At 41.1% G+C, this 24769-nt stretch overlaps 1 protein-coding gene across 2 annotated transcripts in view; it reads left to right on the top strand.

The window, feature by feature from the left end:
• Positions 1–24769, top strand: part of LOC137325470 (calmodulin-regulated spectrin-associated protein 2-like) — a 156765-nt gene that overhangs the window by 77899 nt on the left and 54097 nt on the right. Inside the window, exon 4 of one of the 2 annotated variants that reach the window (XM_067990615.1) lies at positions 10491–10574. The exons of the other annotated variant lie outside the window; for it this stretch is intronic. Coding sequence (XP_067846716.1) covers positions 10491–10574 — 84 coding nt within the window. The remainder of the gene's footprint in view (positions 1–10490; positions 10575–24769) is intronic. 2 annotated transcript variants of the gene reach the window in all.

Here is a 24769-nt window from a genome sequence, read left to right as displayed (position 1 = left end):
CAACCAACAGATCAGATCAAAGCTCCGCAGTCCTGCCACATCCAGTTGTGAATGGCGGTGGACAATTAAACAACTAACGGGAGGAGGAGGCTCTGTAAACATCCCCATCCTCAATGATGGCGGAGTCCAGCACATGAGTGCAAAAGACAAGGCTCAAGCATTTGCAACCATCTTCAGCCAGAAGTGCTGAGTGGATGATCCATCTCGGCCTCCTCCCGATATCCCCATCATCACAGAAGCCAGTCTTCACCAATTCGATTCACTCCACGTGATATCAAGAAACGGCTGAGCGCACTGGATACAACAAAGGCTATGGGCCGCGACAACATCCCGGCTGTAGTGCTGAAGATTTATGCTCCAGAACTAGCTGCGCCTCTAGCCAAACTGTTCCAGTACAGCTACAACACTGGCATCTACCCGACAATGCAGAAAATTGCCCAGGTATGTCCTGTCCACAAAAAGCAGGACAAATCCAATCCAGCCAATTACCGCCCCATCAGTCTACTCTCAACCATCAGCAAAGTGATGGAAGGTGTCGTCAACAGTGTTATCAAGTGGCACTTACTCACCAATAACCTGCTCACCGATGCTCAGTTTGAGGTCCGCCAGGACCACCCGGCTCCAGACCTCATTACAGCCTTGGTCCAAACATGGACAAAAGAGCTGAATTCCAGAGGTGAGGTGAGAGTGACTGCCCTTGACATCAAGGCAGCATTTGACCGAGTGTGGCATCAAGGAGCCCTAGTAAAATTGAAACCAATGGGAATCAGGGGGAAAACTCTCCAGTGGCTGGAGTCATACCTAGCACAAAGGAAGATGGTAGTGGTTGTTGGAGGCCAATCATCTCAGCCCCAGGACATTGCTGCAGGAGTTCCTCAGGGCAGTGTCCGAGGCCCAACCATCTTCAGCTGCTTCATCAATGATCTTCCCCCCCCATCATAAGATCAGAAATGGGGATGTTAGCTGATGATTGCATAGTGTTCAGTTCAATTTGCAACCCCTCAGATAATGAAGCAGTCCGTGCCCGCATTCAGCAAGACCTGGACAACATCTAGGCTTGGGCTGATAAGTGGCAAGTAACATTCGCGCCAGACAAGTGCCAGGCAATGACCATCTCCAAAAAGAGAGATTCTAACCACCTTCCCTTAACGTTGAATGGCATTAACATTCCGAATCCCCCACCATCCAGTCACATAAATACTGTGGCTACAAGAGCAGGTCAGAGGCTGGGTATTCTGTGGCGAGTGACTCACCTCCTGACTCCCCAAAGCCTTTCCATCATCTACAAGGCACAAGTCAGGAGTGTGATGGAATACTCTCCACTTGCCTTGCTGAGTGCAGCTCCAACAACACTCAAGAAGCTCGACACCATCCAGGACAAAGCAGCCCGCTTGATTGGCACCCCATCCACCACCCTAAACATTCACTCCCTTCACCACCGACGCACCGTGGCTGCAGTGTGTACTATCCACAGGATGCACTGCAGCAACTCGCCAAGGCTTCTTTGACAGCACCTCCCAAACTCACAACCTCTACCACCTAATAGGGCAAGGGCAGCAGGCACATGGGAACAACACCACCTGCACGTTCCCCTCCAAGTCACACACCATCCTGACTTGGAAATATATCGCCATTCCTTCATCGTCGCTGGGTCAAAATCCTGGAACTCCCTTCCTAACAGCACTGTGGGAGAACCTTCAGCGCATGGACTGCAGCGGTTCAAGAAGGCGGCTCACCACCACCTTCTCGAGGGCAAATAGTGATGGGCAATAAATGCTGGCCTTGCCAGCGACGCCCACATCCAATGAACGAATAAAAAGAAGAAAAAAAAAATCCCAAAACAAAAAGCTGCTCTATGTTTGAATGAGCAGAGCTGGAAAATACTTGGAGCCTATTAAAAAAAAATTTGCAATTGCACAATAGGATTTGTATAATTGAAAAAATACTACTCTATCTCTTGTGGCTTTGCAAATAGGGAGTCAAGATCAAGTGTCGTCTTCAGGGAAGTTGGGGTTAGAGGGCTGCGGTAAGTAGACCAGGGCACAGATACGTAATTCAGTCTTCATTTTAGAGTCATACGTTCTCTCCTTATTTTCCTTTATAAATTCTTATGTCCACATTTAGAATGGAAATTGCCTCCACTGGAGGAAGCCTATAATTACAATTTACAGAACACCCTACGTAAATTTGTCAAGCTGTATTATAATGTAACAAATTGACAGGAAGTGCCTGCAGATGAAAGATTTTTAGTACTTTACTAGTATATCTCTTGTTCCTTTTCTCATGCTGAGTTATAGGATTTGCTGATTGCAATAGGGGTGTTTATCCATATAAGGGATAAATCGGGGTCACTATTTAACAGTGACTGAATAAATCATTTATTTTTGTGAAAATGCATTTTGGGAATTTTACTGATCCTTTGGGGATTGAATTTCACAACTCTAACCATTATTATATATGAGTGGCCTTTATCTGCATGCACTCTCTGTCACCTTTCCATTATAAATTCTTATGTTCACATTTGTAATGGAAACTGCCTATGTAAACTTATTATGCTGTAATTACACCCTCCCACCAGTAGAAGTGTTACAGCATAACAAGTTTATGTAGACAACTTCCATTATAAATGTGGACAAAAGAATTTATAAATTGAATTATAAAAATAGGGGCAGAAAGTATGACTTCAAAATGGGGACTGAATTATATGCAAGCCTTCGTCCAGTTATCTCATAAGAACATAAGAATTAGGAGCAAGAGTAGGCCATACGGCCCCTCTAACCTGCTCCGCCATTCAATAAGATCATGGCTGATCTTCATCTTCAACTTCAACTCCACTTTCCCGACCGATCCCCAGAACCCTTGATTCCCTTAGTGTTCAAATATCCAAGGATCTCCATGTTGAATATACTCAATGACTGAGCATCCACAGCCCTCTGGGGTAGAAGAAATTTTTCCTCATCTTGGTCCTAAATGGCTGACCCCTTATCGTGAGACTATGACCCCTAGTTCTAGACACTCCAGCTAGGAGAAACAGCCTCTCAGCTTCTACCCTGTCAAGCCCTCTAAGAATTTTATACATTTCAATGAGATATGGAGTGTAATGAGGAAAAATGTGAACTTGTCCACTTTGGCAGGAGGAATAGAAAAGCAGTATATTATTTGAATGGAGAGAGATTACAGAACTCTGAGGTACAGAGGGATCTGGGTGTCCTAGTACATGAATCACAAAAAGTTAGTATGCAGGTACAGCAAATGATTAGGAAGGCAAATGGAATGTTCTCATTTATTGCAAGGGGAATGGAATATAAAAGTAGAGATGTTTTGCTACAGTTGTACAGGGCATTGGTGAGACCACATCTAGAATACTGTGTGGAGTTTTGGTGTCCTTATTTAAGAAAGGACATAATTGCCTTAGAGAAGGTTCACTCGACTGATTCCTGGGATGAGGGGGTTATCTTATGAGGAAAGGTTGGACAAGTTGGGACTGTATACATTGGAGTTTAGAAGAATGAGAGGTGATCTTATTGAAACATATAAGATCCTGAGGGGACTTGAAGGGGTAGATGCTGAGAGGATGTTTCCCCTTGTGGGAGAGACTAGAACCAGGGGCCACAGTTTAAAAATAAGGGGTCTCCCATTTAAGACAGAGATGAGGAGAAATTTTTTCTCTGAGGGTCGTGAGTCTGTGGATCTCCCTTTCCCTAGAAAGCAGAGGAGGCAGGGTCATTGAATATTTTTAAGACTGAGTTAGATAGATTCCTGATTAACAAGGGAGTCAAAGGTTATAATAGGTAGATGGGAAAGTAGGGTTGAGGTCACAATCAGATCAGCTATGATCTTATCAAATGGCAGAGGAGGCTCGAGGGACCAAATGGCCTACCTGCTCTTAATTCGTGTGTTCGTATCATGTCTCATTCTTCTAAACGCCAGAGAATATGGACCCATTCTACTCAATCTCTCCTCATCGGACAACTCCCTCATCCCAGGAATCAATCTAGTGAACCTTTGTTGCACCCCCTCTAAGGCAAGTATATCCTTCCTTAGGTAAGAAGACCAAAACTGTACACAGTACTTCAAGCGTGGTCTCACCAGCGCCCGATATAATTGCAGCAAGACCTCCTTAGTCCTGAACTCCAACCACTGGCAATAAAGGCTAACATAACGTTTGCCTTCCTAATTGCATGCTGTACCTACATGTTAACTTTCTGTGATTCATGTACAAGGACACCCAAATCCCACTGACTGCAACCTTTCTTAGACTCTCACCTTTTAAAATATATTCTGCTTTTCTATTCTTCCTACCAAAGTGGATAATTTCACATTTCCCAACATTATACTCCATCTGCCACCTTCTCGCCCACTCACTCAACCTTTTTATATCTCTTTGCATCCTCCTCACAGCCTACTTTCCCACCTAGCTTTGTATCGTCAGCAAACTTGGATACATTACACTTGATCCCCTCATCTAAGACATTGATATATGTTGTAAATAGCTGAGGCCCAAGCACCGATCCTTGCAGTAGCCCACTAGTTACAACCTGCCAACCCGAAAATGACCCGTTTATTCCTGCTCTCTGTCTTCTGTCCGTTAACCAATCCTCAGTCCTTGTTAATATATTACCCCCAATCCCATGAGACCTAATCTTGTGTAACAACCTCTTGTGTGACACCTTATCGAATGCCTTTTGAAAATCCAAACATACTACATCCACTGGTTCCCCTTTATCTACCCTGCTAGTTACAGCCTCAAAAAATTCTAATAGATTTGTCAAACATGATTTCTGTTTCATAAAACCGTGTTGACTCTGCCTAATCATATTATAATTTTCTAAGTGCCCTGTTATTACGCCCTCAATTATAGATTCTAGCATTTTCCCTACTACTGATGTCAGGCTAACTGGCCTATAGTTCCCTGTTTTCTCTCTCCCTCCTTTCTTGAATAGCAGGGTTACATTTGCTACCATCCAATCCATGGGGACCATTCTAGAATCTAGGGAATTCTGGAAGATCAAAACCAATGCATCCACGATCTCTGCAGCCACCTCTTTTTAAAACCATCAGATTTAGGTCATCAGGTCCAGGGGATTTATCAGCTTTTGGTCCCATTAATTTCTCCAGTACTTTTTCTTTACTAATCTTATTTACTTTAAGTTCCTCACTCTCATTATTCCCTGGGTTCCCCACTATTTCCGGTATGTTTTTTGTGTCTTCTACTGCGAAGACAGATACAAAATATTTGTTTAACATCTCTGCCATTTCCTTATTCCCCATTATAATTTCTCTTGTCTCTGCCTCTAAGGGAACCACGTGTACTTTCTCTAATCTCTTCCTTTTTATATACTTGTAGAAGCTCTTACAACCTGTTTTTATATTTCTTGCTAGTTTACTCTCACATTCAATTTTTTCCCTCTTTGTCAATTTCTTGGTCATCTCCCATCCTCTTGCCCTGCTTTACCTAAGACCACACTTGTTATTACAAGTTATTATTATCTGTGCGCAATGCTACAGTAAATTGACTTATTTTATATATATTTCTTCACCTATGTATTTAATTTTTATTCCATAACATTTTTAAAGAGAATACACAGCAAAATGGTATGCAAGATGTCGCAATTGGAGGTGGAAAACTGGTACTTGGGTGTATTGGGAAAGGTAAATGGAGTTTAGTTGTATTTGGGGACTTTGGTAGCATTAGGGAATGAATGTGCTGGGGTTTGACAGAATTAGGAGGAGGTCCTAGAGTTACCACTATACTGTGGCTGCTGGTGCTTAGCAGCTTGTGGGGGTCCTTTGATGTGCCATCACTGTTGAGGGATACTTACAGTTTGGTATAATTGTACAACTGACAGCAGTTGGGTCGGGGTGGTGATGTGGGGGGAGGGGGTGCGGGAGTGCGGTGGGTGGGTACGGCTTGGATCTGACAGCACTGATTAGGTGGGGGGATCCCATGTCTGGCAGCAGTGGTTTGTGTCTTTTGATAACTGATCTCTATGAACTTTGAACTTTGTGCTTTGTGATTGGTTTCTGAATGTGTATCTCTCTCTCTCTCTCTCTCTCTCCTCCCCCCTGTCTCTATGTCACAACTATATAAAAAATATTCTAATTACTATCAACAAAACACAGGTGGTAATTAAAGTTTTTTAAATGAGGAAAAATACTCTGTGAGTCGCTCTGTGTCCATCTGCCTCTGTTTGACATCAGTTAGCAATTAGAATGACATTTCTTATCAACAGCTAATTATCAGGTGAGATAATTAAAAGCTGGTTGCTTAAAAATTCAACTTTATTTGAACTCAGTTACAATAAGGAAAAACATCTATCTGAGTTTAATGTACTTACATTTATAAAACAATAAAGCCTGACATTTTTTTCTCCAGACCTGTGACTCTGAGCTGAATTTGGGTTGTGCAGTCTCATTAAGTGCAGTGCACCAAATTTCCCAGGATATATCAGTACCTGCCAGCTACAACGGCCATGTAATCAGTCGTCTGTCTTTTCGCTTTCTCTTTCTGTCTCTTTCTCTTCCCCCCCCCCCCCTTTCAACATTAACTCCCTCTAGAATTGGCCATATAGGGTCTAAAACTGTGGCCCAGAAACTTCTAGAAGCTAAATAAAACTATTCCCTTCATACAGCTGGCTGATACTGATGTATCCTGGGAAATTTGGTACACTGCACTTAATGAGACTGCACAACCCAAATTCAGCTCAGAATCACAGGTCTGGAGAAAAAAATGTCAGGCTTTTTGGAGAGACAGATCTTCAAGTAAAATGTTAATGAAGGTATAAAAAGACACAAAAATAATTCAGTTGACAAATGTTATCATGTTATTTTGAATTTTTATTTGATTTAAATGTCAGTCACGGAACAAAAAAGGCATATGAAAAAAAAAATCAGCAAGCATTTTGAGTGATTTGTAGAAACCAGGTGGCAAAATTGTGAAATCAGGGTGACACTCTTATATAAACAAAACCCATTATAAATGAGAACATTTAAATTTATAAATGGGAAAATGTTGACACACAAATATAACAGGCAGTCAAGTTGTGCAGATAGATAGTGTGCACAGATTATCAATTAAGTGTATATAGATAGCGAATTTTGCATTGTGAAAATGTTTTTTTTAATTGTTGGGTTATTTATTGCACAATTACTTGAAGATTGTATTGCCTTATCATAGAAATTTTACAGCACAGAAGGAGGTCATTCAGCCAATCGCACCCATGCCAGCTCGCTAAAAGAGCTGTCCACTTAGTCCCATTCCTCTGCCCTTTCCCCAAACGTTTTTAATTATTTCCTTTAACAGTGGTAATAAAAAGCCTTGAAATGTTAGAATTGCAGCTTTTAAAACATTTCAATATTAACAGAGATCTTTGTATGCTGTTAGCATCCTGCCTGACTCAATGGATGATCTGAAGCTGATTCATTGATATTCAAAAAGCATCTGTTGTAAGGGACTTAACTGATACCCATGCAGTGTCATGTTTTGTTGGAAATAGTTTTACACACTGTCGATGTCAAGCCTTCATTTCATTTAGTACTTTAATAAAACACTGGAATACAAATTAAACTGAATAACCATGAACCTTAAAAAAAATTAAATGTGGCACATAATTCCTTTAGCAAAGCAGTATCAAGGTTTGATACCTCCCTCTTACTCATGCAGTGGGTGGCTGCAGAATTGTACTAATAGCAACAATTGGATTCTTGCAGCAGCCTAGCAGTGACAGCACCTCGGTTCTCAAGAATCTTATCTAATTCCTAGGGGAATGCCTTCTGTCAGCCTACTTCACTGTTGGAAAGGGAGTACTCTTGCACTCACTAAAATGTCATGATTGTTTAGAATTTTACTTCATAGGCTCATTAACTATAGATGTGTGCTCAAAATGAACTGCGATTAATGCTGATTAACAATGCTGATTTTCTGCTTCACAGAATTCATTTTGATTATTTCGTTATCTGAAAATATGTTTGAATATCTGAAATGTATCTCCCTATTTTTCTCAGGACTTACAATAAGTCATACTCAGCTATAACTTATTGCCAGCATGTTCATAAATTTGCATGTATACAACATGCATTGTACTACTTCTGTTTGGAGTAGTCAGGTTTAATGTTTTATGTTTCTTACAACTAGAATTGCACATTACCAGGATTGGTTGTTGGTTGAACTGAGGGGTAGCACTGTTCAATAACAGATTGGAGGAGATGGTTGCAGTGCAGTAAAGGTGAAAAGCGCAGGGCACCAGAGGTGCGACTTGTCCAGGGCCAGTGGAAGCAAGGAGATGCCTTGTACCTTCAGGCAGTAATTAGCTCAGAAGCATGATAGTACACTCTGTATCAGAGATCAGTAGCATGTTCCTAGAAGTGCATAATTTCCAAAGAAAGCCTCCTAATTCTGGTTTGGTTGTCTGAGAAAGCCGGTAATTGGACTCACTGATGTGTCTGATCGACTTCTTTGCCATCTGTTTGACATAATCACCTGATACGTGTAGCGTGAGACTAACTAATGCTAGTTATGTGCCGTACATATATCAGAATTGACCCAGAGGCAAACAAAGATCAAAGCTGCTTTGGCTTTTTGTGTGTGAGGAGACAATGCGATCTGGCAGAGCCAAACTCCAATTTGATCTTCAGTTGATCACCGATGTTCAGCATTGCCTGTTTATTGTATTAATTCCAGGTCACCTTGAAATCTGCCTGCTCCAGGAAACCCCAGTCTTGTTGGATTCTACAGTCTCATTTATTCTTCTACAATAAAGCTCAGTACTGCACTGAAGTGTTGGCCTAGATTATATGCTTAAATCCCGGAGTAGGATTTGAACCTTCCACCTTCCAACTGAGAGGTGAGAGTTGAGCCAAGCAGTAAATTGCTGTGGTGCTGAACCTAAGCATTTTGAGATAGTTTGGCATTTTGGAAGCCCGTTTCTCTAATGTAGGCCCAACTATATTGGAGAGATATCCATGAAATTAATTTTAAAGGGCACTACTGTGACTAAATTGTTTTTTAAATTGAAATCCAGATTTTTTAGGCAAAGTCTGAACATCAAAAAACTCAAGTTATAACTCTTTTGTAAGAAACAAAATCTGCCAATCTGGATTGTGCCATTTTATTTTGTATCAAATAACTTTGTATCTCTTAAGGAAAGCTTTGCATTCAGCACTTGACACACAAATAAGGCTTCTGTGTTCCTGGTGCTGAACGCCACAGTTAGGGTTTCAGAACTAATAACTTCATTGTATCATGTTTAATAACCATAGTGTTTTCAAAAACACTGCAGTAAATACAGTAGGTTACCTTACTATCCTTTCACCTCTGTGACTTTAATTCAAATAGTCTCGCTAATGGGATAAATGTTTCTTTATCTACTGGCTGCAAAGGTTGCATGTGAAATTAGTTTGGGCAATCTCAGCCCGGTCCCTGTTAGGTGTGAGCCCACAGCACGAAGTTGACAATCTCACTCCAAGAATCTGCAAAGATAGTTTGTATGGGAATCAGAAGTATCATACTGATGCATTTGGGGTGATCTTCTCAGGTTGAGGCTAAGGTACATTGTTGGAGCAGCCAAGGCAGCTTTACTCTGTATTAAATCATGCTGTAACTGACCAGGGCTTGCTGGCTGCTGATATTGGGTGCTTTAATTTAAAATTAAATAAAGACTGTAAGGTTTTTAGTATTTGGGGGAAGGTCAAAGACTCTCCTATAGTTTCTAGAGCTAGGACAATATTCAGAAATTAAGTTCTGAGTGCTGAATCATGCTGCTAGATTTCTGCTATAATAATCTCACTTAGGCTGACTCCATACAACTATCCCATGCTTATCACTATACACGTGACTGATATTTGGACCTTTTTCGGAGAAAGTTTTGCTGTTAGTGGTAATATTGGTAGGCTACAGTTACAATGATGCGGCACTGAAGGTAATCAGTAGTTCAGTTCCCTTTTGAATATTGTGTAATTGCAGTAGGTATGGTATGGCTCATTTTGTCACAGTGACTAAAACAAGTTAATGACCCCTTTCCAACATGCAAACTGCTGCAGAGATTCACAGATTAGTTTCATGCATCAACATCAATGATTTTAAAGTTTTTGACCACCTTTTGTTCTGCTTACTAATGTGCTGATTGAAATGTTTACCATTGAATATATATCTTGGGTACATTATTAACAAAACTGAACATCAAAATGTATGAAAATGAATTATTTTTCTCTCTCTATTTCTCTCTCTCTCTGGTATAGACCCAGAAATGTTAGTGCTGAATTAGTGGAGTAAATCTCCACAAATGAGGTTCTGTGCAATAACAGTTAATCCGTTCAATTTCTCTGTAATTATTGCACTCACTCGCATTAACCTTTCACTTCCCATTGAATCTTAAGTAGTCATTAAACCACTGGTCAACAATATAAATGATCTGAATTTTAAAATGAAGTGGAATAAAAGCCATACATGTATTGGATAGCGATCTTAAACTTGTGTTTCATAATTGATTCAGGTAAATGAACATTTGAAAGAAATAGTTGGCCAGGAGCAGAAGTTAAGGTGCCCAGAAGGGCCAGAAACACCTGGAAGTCAAAGGGTAGGAACTCAGAAATTTAAATTCTGTTAATTGTGCTTCATTTCTTAAGGATAACAGCAATATTCAAGTGTAAAAAAAATACACGTTTTCAACATAATGCTTTCTACCCCACAGGATGTGTCAGCTCCTTTGCTAGTCATGTAATAATGTGAATATTTATCTTTCATTTTTAAATCATTGCAAAGTAAATCTTTACAGGCAGCCTGTTTCTGGAAATAGAACTATACTCTGAGCTCCATAAAAAGCTTTCAGGTTTCAAAGGGCTTTTTCATTAAACAATATGGATGATATGGTAACAAGATAGCCAATTTATTTTTAAAAACAACAGCTACCAAATTAGAAAGTAAAATTCTTTGAGACTGAATCAGCAGTAACTCCATGTTACTAAATAACAAGAAATATTTTCATAATTTATAAAATGAAGCCTAAAATTTCATCGGTGGAGTGCAGGAAATGTAGCTTACTTAAACTGAATGATCTGAGTTATTGAAGTTTTTGGCTAGATTTTGATAGATTTAGTGTTATGGGCCTTATTGTTGGTCATAAGCAGTTAGCATTATTACAGCAGCTGTTTTACATGACTGTCCATCAGCCCATTATTTTAATGTTTCCACATTTCATGGAAGATTGGCATGAATTTCCTTTTGTACCAATTCAGGAACCCAATGTAACACTCCTGCTTTACAACACCTCAGGGCTCTTATTAAGTAGCCAGCTGGTGCAAGACCTCAATTATGTTGAGCCAAAAGATAAAAGACATTTTCAGAACAAATCTACAGGCAGTTAGCAACTGATGGAACACACTCTCACTATTGAGCCCAGAAAATATTTCATTATCCAGTAACTGCATTGGCCTACGACACTAATTGATGTCACATTTCAAAAGGTCATGCTTGACCAACCTTATTGAACTTTTTGAAGAAATAACAGAAAGGATAGACAAGGGTAATGCAATAGATGTAATATATTTGCGAGAGCAATCTAGCTAGTCCTGCTCCCCTGACCATTCCCCTTGGCCTGCAAATTTTTTCCCTTCAATTAATTATCCAATTCCCTTTTGAAAGCCATGATTGAATCTGCCTCCACCACCCCCTCAGGCAGTGTATTCCAGATCATAACCACTCGCTGTGTAAAAAAGTTTTTCCCCATGTCGCTTTTGGTTTTTTTGCTAATCACCTTAAATCTATGTCCTCGGGTTCTTGACCCTTCTACCAATGGGAAGAGTTTCTCTCTCTCTACTCTGTCTGGACCCTTCATGATTTTGAACACCTCTATCAAATCTCCTCTCAACCTTCTCTGCTCTAAGGAGAACAACCCCAGCTTCTCCAGTCTATCCACGTAACTGAAGTCCTTCATCCCTGGAACCATTCTAGTAAATCTTTTTTGCACCCTCTAAGGCCTTCACATCTTTCCTAAAGTGTGGTGCCCAGAATTGGACACAATACTCCAGTTGTGGCCAAACCATTGTTTTATACTGCTGTACTTGTCCTTACCTGTTTTCTGCTAGTCCCAGGCAGGTAGAGGAGTTGTTATTTCATTCTTTAACTACATATATTGTTTTGCCTGACATCACCACCTACTAACAGTAAAGATAGATGATCTAGAATGTTGGTATAGAATTGCATCCTCCCTTATCTGCTTACACCATGCAGTTTCTGCAGATATTTTACCAGAGTGTGAACCTTTCTGAAATTAAATTATGCACAACTATTTTAATGGTTAATTTGTTCCAATTTGTAATATGTCAGATTGAATTTGTTATATCATTCTTTCCAGTCAGCAATTGCTAAGAATCAAGTCTGCCCTGGGTGTGGCTAATTTAATAGAAGGTGCAATTGGCCATAATTTGCTCCACAAATCAACTATGATTGTGTAATCTGAGGTTAATCAGCCACATTGCATGTGAATGGAAAAGCAAAGCAGTTGGTAACTTTACAGTACTGTGAGACTTAAGGCAGAAAATCTATAAAATGTCACACTTTTTAGACATCACTCTTCAAAGTGTCAAAAATATTGAAAAAGGAAGCCATTTATTTCCTGTTGTTTTCTCTGACCTTGATAATCTGGTCTCTTCCCAATTAAGACTAATGGCTGAGAGTATTTTCTGCAGGTTAACATCTCCTAGTAAATCCCAGCTCCTAAGATTTACAGGTTGCTACCAACCTACAGAAAATTCTCTCAGCATTTAACCTGTAGTTGATCTCAGGATGTGCCTTCTTAGATCACTTTGCACAATGGTACACCATGTGACGGGCCAGGTGAAAGAGTTCCATGTTAGCTGCTAAAACATGACAGCTATGCTTCAGACCCATGGCATAATGGGAGATCAAATAGTAATCTTAAAAAGTGCAGGTTAACAAAGCTAAAAATAATTCTAAATTGTGGAAATTTTAGTAATATAAAGATAACATTTAGCAGAAATTCTCCTTCCAATTTGATATAAAACAGTACCTGTAACCTTTCAGAGTGGAGATGACATTTGAATTTTATGGTGCATTTTGATATCTTATGAGTACATTTTAGAAATGTGTTGAATGAATGAATTAAATTTTCTTCACGCTCCAATAGGTCGGTTGCAGATTTCCCAGTGCCTGTGATTAGTTTTGGATTTACAATGTTTGTGCACTGCTGAGGCCTATTTTGTCTCCTTTGATGAACTTTCCCCACCCATCCACCCCCCCCCCATTTTCTTTCCTCCTTAAACCTGAGAGGGCTGGCTGCAGAGACACAAAATCACAGCCACTCCATTACTGCTGAACAGGGCTGGATGGGTACCCCTGCTGCAGTTTTTAATCCCCTCACCCTGAGATGGGGGTTTGACAAAAGTTGTTCTGGTGTTTTACTTGTGGTTTACTGTTGTTTGCTCGATTCTTAAATCAACTGCTTGAGAAGGCTCAAGTGTTTACAAGCGAACTGCCTCGACTGTTGAGGGATTCTTTTCATTTGCAAACATAATGAATGTTTAAAGAAAATAGTATAACTGACGTGAATGACTGAAGATTGTATTTTCTAAAGACCTTAAGTAATTATACCTGGTCTGTATTCACATACTCCACTGGCTTCTTAAGTAACTGCAAGGGGAATCAATGGATATGGAGTTCGGGCAGGAAAGTGGAGTTGAGGTTGAAGATCAGCCGCGATCTGATTGAATGGCGGAGCAGGCTCGAGGGGCCGTATGGCCTACTCCTGCTCCTATTTCTTATGTTCTTATGGTCGTATGCAAAAACTGTTGTCTGTGGAAATCCATCACCAACCCACACCTCTTGTATCTAACAGCCTGACACTTTTGTTTGGATTTTTTTTTATTGAAACCATTATCATCATTCAAGAGATTGTCCACAGGTGTACAGTCTCCCTCTCCTGCAAGGGGATTTATTGATTGTGCAGAAAATTAGAGTACATCAGTTGTACCCAAACTATTTTTAAAGCACTTGAAACAAAGGTTTTAAATTTATATTGTCCAGAAATGTTGCTGATTGAACAATTTTCTTCGGTGTACTGTAGGTATTAAAATAAATGCTGATTTGTAAAGAAAATTTATTTTGAGTACATGTCTACAGTATAGCAAAGCGATTTCCCAACTGTTTACCACCGTAAACACTGTGTAAAGGCACTTTATCTGAATGCAGCAGCATTCGCAACAAGGTAGATGAATTGACGGCACAAATAGAAGTAAATAGGTATGATCTAATTGCCATTACGGAGACGTGGCTGCAGGGTGACCAAAGCTGGGAACTGAATATTCAAGGATATTCGACATTGAGGAAGGACAGGCAAAAAGGAAAAGGAGGTGGGGTAGCGTTGTTAATAAAGGATGAGATCAGTACAATAGTGAGAAAGGATCTAGGTTCAGAAGATCCAGATCCAGATGTAGAATCAGTTTGGGTGGAGCTAAGAAACAGCAAGGGGCAGAAAACATTTGTTATAGGCCACCAAACGGTAGTGGTAATGTAGGGCATGGTATAAAGTAGGAAATTAGTAGTGCATGTAACAAGGGTAAAACAGTAATCATGGAGGACTTTAGTCTACATATAGATTGGGCAAACCAAATTAGCACTAATACTGTGGAGGACGAATTCCTGGAATGTATACGAGATGGTTTTCTAGATCAGTATGTTGAGGAACAACTAGGGAACAGGCTATTAGTATTGTGCAATGAGGAAGGGTTAATTAATAATCTTGTAAAGGAGCCCTTAGGGAAGAGTGACCATAATACGATAGAATTCTTCATTAAGTTTGAAAGTGATGTCGTTCAATCTGAAACTAGGGTCTTAAATCTAAACAAAGGAAACTACGAAGGTCTGAGGTGCAAGTTGGCTGTGATTGATTGGGGAACTACATTAAAAGGTATGATGGTAGACAGGCAATGGTTAGCATTTAAAGAATTAATGCATAATTTGCAACAAATATATATTCCTTTAAGGCACAAAAACTAACAGGAAAAGTGGTCCAACCGTGGCTAACAAGAGAAATTAAAGATAGTATTAAATCAAAGGAAGAGGCATATAAAAGTTGCCAGAAAAACCAGTAAGCCTGAGGATTGGGAGCATTTTAAAATTCAGCAAAGGAGGACCAAGAAATTGATATAGAAAGGGAAAATAGAATGAGAGTAAACTAGCAAGAAACATAAAAATGGACTGTAAAAGCTTCTGTAGGTATATAAAAAGGAAAAGACTGGCGAAGGCAAATGTGGGTCCCTTACAGACAGAGATGGGAGAATTTATAATGGGGAATAAGAAAATGACAGAGAAATTAAACAAATACTTTGGGGATGATTTTAAACCCCAAGAACGGATGGGTTGGGGACGGGTGGGAGTTGAAAATAGTTATTTTTTGGGTTGCGACCGCAACCCGGCTTTATTTCCGGGTTTAACATCGGCGGGTAAAAGTACAGGCTTCCCACTGGGAATGCAAAGTCCGAAAATTTTGCGGTTGCGACCCAAAAAATCAACTATTTTCAACTCCCACCTGTTCTTGGGGTTTAAAATCACCCCCTTTGTGTCTGTCTTCACGGAAGAAGACACAAAAAACCTCCCAGAAATACTAGAGAACCAAGGGTCTGGCGAGAGTGAGGAACTGAAAGAAATTAGTATTAGTAGAAAAATAGTACTAGAGAAATTAATGGGACTGAAAGTCGATAAATCCCAAGGACCTGATGATCTACATCCCAGGGTTTTGAAAGAGGTGGCTATAGAGATAGTGGATGCATTGGTTGTCATCCAAAATTCTATATATTTTGGAACTGTTCCTGCAGATCAGAGGGTAGCAAATGTAACCCCACTATTTTAGAAAGGAGGGAGCGAGAAAACAGGGAACTACAGACCTGTTAGCCTGACATCAGTAGTAGGGAAAATGCTAGAATCTATTCATAGAATCATAGAATCATAGAAGTTTACAACATGGAAACAGGCCCTTCGGCCCAACATGTCCATGTCGCCCAGTTTATACCACTAAGCTAGTCCCAATTGCCTGCACTTGGCCCATATCCCTCTATAGAATCATAGAAGTTTACAACATGGAAACAGGCCCTTCGGCCCAATTATAAATGATGTGATAACAGAACACTTAGAAAATAATAATAGGATTTGGCAGAGTCAACATGAATTTATGAAAGGGAAATCATGTTTGACAAACCTACTGGATGACTTTGAGGATGTAACTAGTAGAATAGATAAGGGGGAACTAGTGGATGTGGTGTATTTGGATTTTCAGAAGGCTTTTGATAAGGTCCCACGCAGGAGGTTGGTGAACAAAGTTGGAGCACATGGAATTGGGGGTAATATACTGGCATACATTGAGAATTGGTTAACAGACAGAAAACAGAGAGTAGGAATAAACAGGTCTTTTTCAGGTTGGCAGACTGTGACTAGTGGGGTACCGCAGAGATTGGTGCTTGGGCCCCAGCTATTCACAATCTATATCAATGATTTGGATGAGGGGACCAAATATAATATTTCCAAATTTGCTGATGACACAAAACTAGGTTCGAATGTGAGTTATGAGGAGGATGCAAAGAGGCTTCAAGGGGATATAGACAGGCTAAGTGAGTGGGCAAGAACATGGTAGATGGAATATAATGTGGAAAAATGTGAAATTATCCACTTTGGTCGGAAAAACAGAAATGCAGAGTATTTTTCAAATGGTGAGAGATTGAGAAATGTTGATGTTCAAAGGGACGTGGGTGTCCTTGTACATGAGTCACTGAAAGCTAACATGCAGGTGCAGCAAGCAATTAGGAAGGCAAATGGTATGTTGGCCTTTATTACAAGAAGATTTGAATACAGGAGTAAAGGTGTCTTACTGCAATTATATAAGGCCTTGGTGAGACCGCACCTGGAGTATGGTGTACAATTTTGGTCTCCTTACCTAAGAAAGGATATACTTGCCATAGAGGGAGTGCAACAAAGGTTCACCAGACTGATTCCTGGGATGACGGGATTGTCGCACAAGAGAGATTGAGTAGACTAGGCCTGTATTCTCTAGAGTTTAGAAGAATGAGAGGTGATCTCATTGAAACATACAAAATTCTTGCAGGGCTCGACAGGATAGATGCAAGGAGGATGCTTCCCCTGGCTGGGGAGTCTAGAACCAGTGGTCACAGTCTCAGAATAAGATCTCTAGATATTAAAGGCATCAAGGGATATGGGGATAGTGCAGGAAAATGGCATTGAGGTAGAAGATCAGTCATAATCTTGTTGAATGGAGGAGTGGGCTCGAGGTGTCGGATGGCCTACTCCTGCTCCTATTTCATATGTTCTTATGTATACATTCTATAGTTCTTATATGTATGAACGGTTACTACACAGACTGACAGTCCGTGTCTGAATAGCTGGTCTTCAATGGCTGTCTGTGTTAGCCTATATTCTAGGCCTCTCCCATACAAGTGATGCTAGTAGTATGGTGACATTGTAGAAACATTACTTGATAAATGTTTATTATTGCTTTATGATAATATGAGATAGTATGGGGGTGAAATTCCTCTTTGGACAAAAAGTGGGGGAATGACAGTTTTTCTCCATAATTGCCAAACTGCTCACAACTCTCACATTTCAAAGTCATACCTTCCTGAGATTTCATGAGTAGGTCGTTCAATACGGAGAAACATATTCATTCTTCTGCTTTTCTTTAAAAGTGAAGTTTCACACTTGGACGTTTCCACAGCTTTTAAAGTTGTAATTTTTCCAGAGCTTTGCTATTCAAGCTGTGGCTGCTGAACTGTCCAACAGTTTGGCAGGAAGCAATCCAATCTGTGCAATCTTACCTACCTTTAATCCAGCAGCCATATATTGTGAAATAAAAACAGAAAATGCTGGATCAGCTCAGCAAGTCAGGCAGCATCTCTGAAGAAAGAAACAGAGCTAACGTTTCAGGTCGAAGACCTTTCGTCTGAACGTGTATTGTGTTTCTTTACATATGCCATCCAACAGATTTTAGAAAATAGCTTTTGGAAAGGCCCAAAAGGTGGGAGCTGATGGGAAATGTGGTTATTCTAAGATACTAAAATGCGAAGTGTCTTTTTAAAAAAAAATGTTTTATGCGATTTCAAAATGGCTCATTTCGCTTTTGTTCTAAAGATGACTGCAGTTTTAAACAAGTTAAGTTAAAGAAAGTTTTATCACCAAAATCAGTTTCCTACTCTTGTTGATTCTTTTCCTCTTTTATTCCTTCCAATCTTCCCTCTTCAACCCCCCACCCCCCGCTTCTCCTGAAGGCATTGGCTGGTGTTGGGACAAGTTGTAAGGGAGCCCTCCGGTATCTCACCCACATGGCCATTCTTCATGTATGAGCCCGTAAGATGTTGGCAAGCTATTTGATGATGGAGGGCATCGCAACCAACCCAATCCTAGTGCTGCCCAAAGTCCAGACATTCACTCTGCAACACAAGTCCATGAATAGCCATCAAGAGTGGAAACCCTTGCTGGTTTTTCCCCTCACCAGCTCCAAGGCACAGAGGCCAATTTGTAACACACTTCCAGAGAACCGCTTACTCCCTACAAGTTACAGACTGAGCCTGTTACTTTTTCATCTGTATGGCCTAGTTGGACAGTGCCTTTACCAATCAAGCCATCATAGGTGCTCTGTCAGTCGGTGAAAAAGAAATACGGGTGTAGTTTGGTTTTGGAAATCTAGAGGGCCATTTATTGTAACCAGATATTTTGTGTGTTTCACATTGTCAGTTGTATTCAAGACAGGGTTGTTAAGACTTTTATGATAGTGCAGGGAATGTTCAGATTCCATTTGTAAAAATCCTTGGACATAATTCAAAAACATTTTACAATTCTTAAACTGTGTAACCATTTCTTGCTGCATAGTTCCACTTATAACCACAGTGCACTGAGAAACAGTAATGCTGATCCTGCTCTTAACCTATGAATGAGACTAAAGTACACAATGGCAAAGTCTGACATTTCACAAACTTTTAAGACATTTGTATCTTTTTTTCTAAAATTTGACCTTAGTCATCAAGTGAAGGATTTTGAAGTACTGCATGTGAACCTTGACAAAATTGTGACTTTCTTTTTTTTTCCTCATTGCTCCAATCCTTTCTCTCTCCTTGATGCTGCTTCCTCTGAAGTCTCCTACCAAATGGTATTGGAAATTGGTGCCTGTAAGTTAATTCACTGACTAATGATTCAATGTATTTGTGAATAATTCATTTCATTCTCAACATTGTAGTGGTAACCTGTGCTGATTAACGCTGTATTCATTTTTTATTCTGCTGTGATGCAATAATTCCTGGCATTAACCCTCACTTCCACTGTTCATTTATTTAAAGATGATCCTCACCACAGTTTTTCCACACACATCTGTATGTTTCCCTTAGCATAGAAAGTTTTTCTTTTTAAGGAGTTGTCGCAGTTTGTCTGTAAAATTTTTAAAAATTGTCAAGTTGAAGGTTAATAGAGCAAACAAGTTCTTGAGAATTTGCATATATATATGTGTGTGTGAATGATGAATTAGCTGATAATTAGAGGCCGTTACTTCTATAAACAGAACACCGGTGATAATCCATGGCTGTTTTGACTGACAATAAGACACAGATAAGATAATTACGAATTCTGGGAAATTAGGTACACTGCACATGCTCAGATTCCACAATTCAAACCTAACTGACAGCATCACAGCTCTGAGCAAAAATATCAAATCCAAGCCCAGGCTTTTGGGAGAGGCTGATGCCATTTTGAGTGATTTGCCCAAGAAAGATAATACAATGTCACCCGATGGCCAGATTGTGCAATTTCAGAGTAACTAGTTTACATAGGAAATTTCCATTATAAATGTGAAGAAAAACTTGCATTTATACAACACCTTTCACACCCTCAAGACATCCCAAAGCACTTCATAGCCAATTAAGTACTTTTGAAGTGTAGCCACTGTTATAATTTAGGGAAAAGTGGCAGCCAATTTGTGCACAGCATGGTCCCACAAACAGCAATGCGATAAATGACCAGATAATCTGTTTTTGGTGATTCGGGGAGAAATAGCTTCAATGCAGGATACCATCTATGTCTAATTTATTCAAAGTCTTGTGTCTGTGTGCACTTGCTGTGAACTATTTCCAATAAAAGTTCCTATTTATAATGGAAATCTGGCTCTTCAAATAGCACCATGAGATCTTTGATGCCCACCTGAGAGGCCAAATGGAACCTTGGTTTAACATTTAATGCAAAAGACGACATCTCCAACAATGTAGCACTCCCTCAGTACTGCGCTGAAGTGTCAGCCTAGATTACGTGCCCAAATCTCTGGACATAATTTATGTGGACATAATAATTTACAATGCAAAAGTTTGACACAAAAGTGTGACAATGTGCACAGACGTAACATTTTTAATAAGATACTAGTTGATTTCTAGGGCAATGCACACGGGGAGTCCAGAACAAATCTAGTCTTCAGGTGAGGTGGGGTTAGAGGGCGGAGGATAATTGGGCCAGGGAACAGAGATGTAATTTAGGCCCAATTTTAAGGTCATACATTCAGTTCTTTATTTTTGTTACCATTATTAATTGCCGTGTCCACATATACAATGGAAACAACCGAATTAAACTTGTCACGCTATGCAGTACTTACACTCTCCCACAAGTGATGATGCAGTTACAGAACCTCTACTGGTGGCAGAATGTAATGGCAGCATGACAAGTTTATAAAGGCAATTTCCATTATAAATAGGAGCTTTTATTGGAAATAGTTCACAGGAAGTGCACACAGACACAAGACTTTTAATAAATTATATATAGATGGTATCCTGCATTGAAGCAGCAGTGTGTTGCTCTCCAGAATAATGGGATTTAGGTTCATGTCTGTAGGTCTTAGCTGTGCTGCAGTAAGCAGGTACAAGGGGAACGTCAAAGCTATGGACAGGAAGGGAAGGAAAACTGGAGGCGGAAAATTGCACCACTTAGTGGAGAAAAACATGGTCGGGAGAAAAGTTTCACTCAGCAATAACGAAATGAAAACACGAATGACACTTCGCTGAATTTTGCTGTGAAAATAACAGTGAGGCTAACAGCACATCTGGCCCCCCATTCAAATGTATTCACCCGCATGAAGTTCCTGTACTGATGGGACTAAACTAACCACAGTTGAGGGCTTGTCCATTCCAGTCTAAGTACCTTTTTAATGGCGTGGCAAGTCTTAATTACTGCCAAATAACCTCTCTGGTACTGAAAATTAAATTTTACAAGTGCAGAGTCTCATTACTTTAGCTTTTGATTGATGTTGGAGATTTAAAACATTTTTTTTAATTAATTTAATTAAAATTTTTACTTTTTCTTTCTGTCTCTTATTTTTCTCTCTTAATCCAATCTTTCTTTCCCTCTTTATTTCGCTTTTTGTATCTGATTGGACATTGAATTCACTATTCTAACTTACACTTCCTCATTCAGACTCTGCGCTGCTCATTAACGATTCTTCTGTCTGATTAGTTAAGGAGATACACAGCTGCTTCCCTTGTTCACAGGTGCAGATGTCCTGTAGAGGGCGCCACCCTGTTTGTCTCTCCCGCTGACAGTAACTTGCCGCGCAAAATCCCATAGAAAGTCGATGGGCATGTGCGAGCCTAACAAACAGCTGGCACCGTTCGTTCGCTGCTCACAGCAAAATCCGGCCTTTTGAAACATGTAAATGTTGTACCATAATATGCTGTGGGTACCCTTATAAGTAGTGTCTCTGGTAAACCTTTTGGTTAAATTGGTAATTCTGTTTGGAGGTGCCAGGTAAGAAACTTCTTGCATCTTGTTTCCTGAAAGGAACTGTGCTCCACTTATAAAGTTCTGTAAATTTCGTATACATGGGCTCGTAGATTCAGATTTCAACTACAGGTTGTATTTTATGCATTGCCAGATAATTAATATTATTGGAGGTTTTTTTTTACTTTGAACAAGTGATTCTATCCAGGTTATTTATAGCATGAAATAGAGAAACATAAAATGGAAATGGTGTCACAAGTTTGGATAACTTTTAAATTATTCAAATTCCAAAAAGACTACATAATTATTTGTAATTAAAACAATTATGTTTGAATTTAGGAATTAATGTTTTTTTAATTTAAATTTTCCCCACTTGATTTATGCTGAGATATTGGGCTCTATTTTAGCACCCGCGATCGTGTGCGTTCCTGGTGGGGGGGCCTCCGAAAATCGGGGATTCCTGGAGCGGGGTGGGAGCCCGGCTCCAACCCGCCCACTTCCGGGTTTCCCACAGACGCGCTGACATGCGCGCGCAGCCCCCGCATGTGGGACTCCCGCTGGCAATTAAAACCGGTGGGGTGCCACTTAAGCTATTTAGCTTGGTATTTCAGGTCGTTTACAGACCTGATTAACGAGATATTTTAGGAGGGTTGGGATTTTACAAACAACTGGGACTGTTTCCCGTACTGGGAGAAACACTCCCAGTTCAAATGGACGTGTTGCAGCTATCAGCCTGTGGCAGCTGCAAAGGTCCATTTGACAGGTGCGGGGGGAGACCCTCACTCATTGCAGGAGGCCACTCTGTCACTTGGGACAAAGTTTGGCCTCCACCACCCTCCTCCTAACAACAAAATTCACCAACTTGCACACTTACCCCGGGGTCCAGACACATGTACCTACCTTGCGGACCCCCTCAGATGTACATCTTCCGGATGGGGGCCGCCGTAGCTCCAGTCATGATCTCCTCGGAGGGGAAACAGCATCACCAGCCACGCCGTCCACCTCTGACACGTGGAGCTCCACAACAGAGTGCTGTGACACATCCACCTGCACAGCAGGAGGGAGGGCAACGGCAGAGAGAGATGTGTCGCAGAGGGCACTACCCTCGCCACAGGGTCCACAGACCGAGGCTCAGCTTCCTGGACCTCTCTGAGCAGCAGTGCACACGGAGGCTCAGAGTCACTCGACATGTAGTCGTGGACATCTGCAGCCTCCTTCATGCCGAGCTGCTCCCAGCTGGCCCGAGCACCATCTTCTTACCTGTAGCTGTCAAAGTCACCACTGCCCTCAACAACTTCTCTTCCGCATCTTTCCAGGGTGCCACTGGGGACGTTGCCGACGTCTCTCAGTCGTCTGCACAAAAGAGCCCTGCAAATATACCTACACCCACTCTGCAGTGACACAATGGGTGGCATCAGTTGTGGGTCTTCATTGTGATCCTCAGGAAAGAGCATTATTACACAAACCAGACAAGATTCGCAAAGACGTGGCAGTAGTGGTGCCAATATAATATGTGATGTGAGTTGGTCAGAAATTCAATATAAGTAAAAACCATGACAAACCCTCAAAAAACACCCTTGTGCATCCCCTTCATGCTCACGACACGTTTGCCTTACGCTTCCTACTGCACATATGTGATGCATGCCCTGTGGCTGCAGCACAGGTAGGTAGTGGCAGGTTGAGTGAGGCTGACTGTGAAAGAGATGCATGAGAGGGTGAGTATGAGATAGAGCCATGAGATTGTATGAGGATTGGGTTGAGTGGTAGTGGCGGGATGAGTACTGTCAAGGTGAGTGAGTGCAGGTAAGATGAGGATGAGGTTTGAGTGGGTGTGAGGGGTGATGTGACAGAGTAGTGTTGGCAGTGCAGAAGGAGGTGTGGGGTGGGGGCGGTGATGTGGCAGATGGAGTGTATGGGAATGAGTAAGTGTACTCACTTTGGCTGACCTACTTAGGTCATTGCAGCGCCTCCTGCACTGTATGCAGGTGGGCGATATGTTGGTGGTGCAGGTGACCTCCTCTGCCAACTCGAGCCAGGCCTTCTTGGTGGCAGAGGCAGGCCGCTTCCTCCCGCCCGCCGGGGGGAAGATCTCTGTCCTCCCCCTCCTCCTCACCCCATCCAATGATACCTGGAGTGAGGCATCATTAAACCTGGGACAGCCTTCCCCCTGGGCTGCTCCATGCTGTAATTTTTCCTATTTCTTGCAGCATCGGTCAGTGGAGGACTGCCCCTTTAAATAGAGCTCCTCCAGCTGACAGACCTTTCTGTGCATGCGCAGTCCGCCCGCCGCGCAGCTCAACAGCGGGGAACCCGGAACAAGATGTAAGTGGATCCAATTAGCCTGCGATTGCACGTGGGGCAGACTGATTTCACCGGGCGCGTTACCCACGCGCCCAATCGCCCCCCCCCACCGCGAACCTGCTGCCCTGGTAATATCGAGCCCAATGTGTCACACAGAATGACCTACCAATAACTGGACAGGCCATGATAGTGCACATCTAACAAACTTCACTGGGTGATGACCAGGAGTAGAAACCCTGGCCATCGTGTTTTGTTTTTCCCTACAGCCTAGGATATTGGGGCCAATTATAGCACCTCACTCAACCTGCACAACTCAGTACAGAAGAAGGATTCAAACCAGAGGCATTCCTGATCAATATCCCTTATTGTCACAATATGTGATCCATTTACCGACAGCCATCAGAGCCAGCAACCAATGTCGTCGTTCACCCCCCACCCCCCCCCCCCCCAACATAAATTATTAATTGGAATGTACCCGTTATGTAGAAATGTGATTCATTGTCACTTATTGATTGCTGTCACTGCTGTGTGGGTTCTTTAACACAGTTACAAAGAAGTCTTTTCACTTTAACAATAATCATGCATCTCTGTCTCTAATTAAGGCCATTAATTACACCAATGTATTTGTTGCTCATTAAGGACTGAGGTAGCCAGAGGACATTAGTTTCCTTCAGTACTGAAAGCCTTTCTTGATTCTGCGTCAGG

The sequence above is a fragment of the Heptranchias perlo genome, chromosome 9, assembly GCF_035084215.1.
Source record: "Heptranchias perlo isolate sHepPer1 chromosome 9, sHepPer1.hap1, whole genome shotgun sequence".
NCBI classification, from domain to species: Eukaryota; Metazoa; Chordata; class Chondrichthyes; order Hexanchiformes; family Hexanchidae; genus Heptranchias; species Heptranchias perlo.
This window is presented reverse-complemented; position numbering and strand designations above follow the sequence as displayed.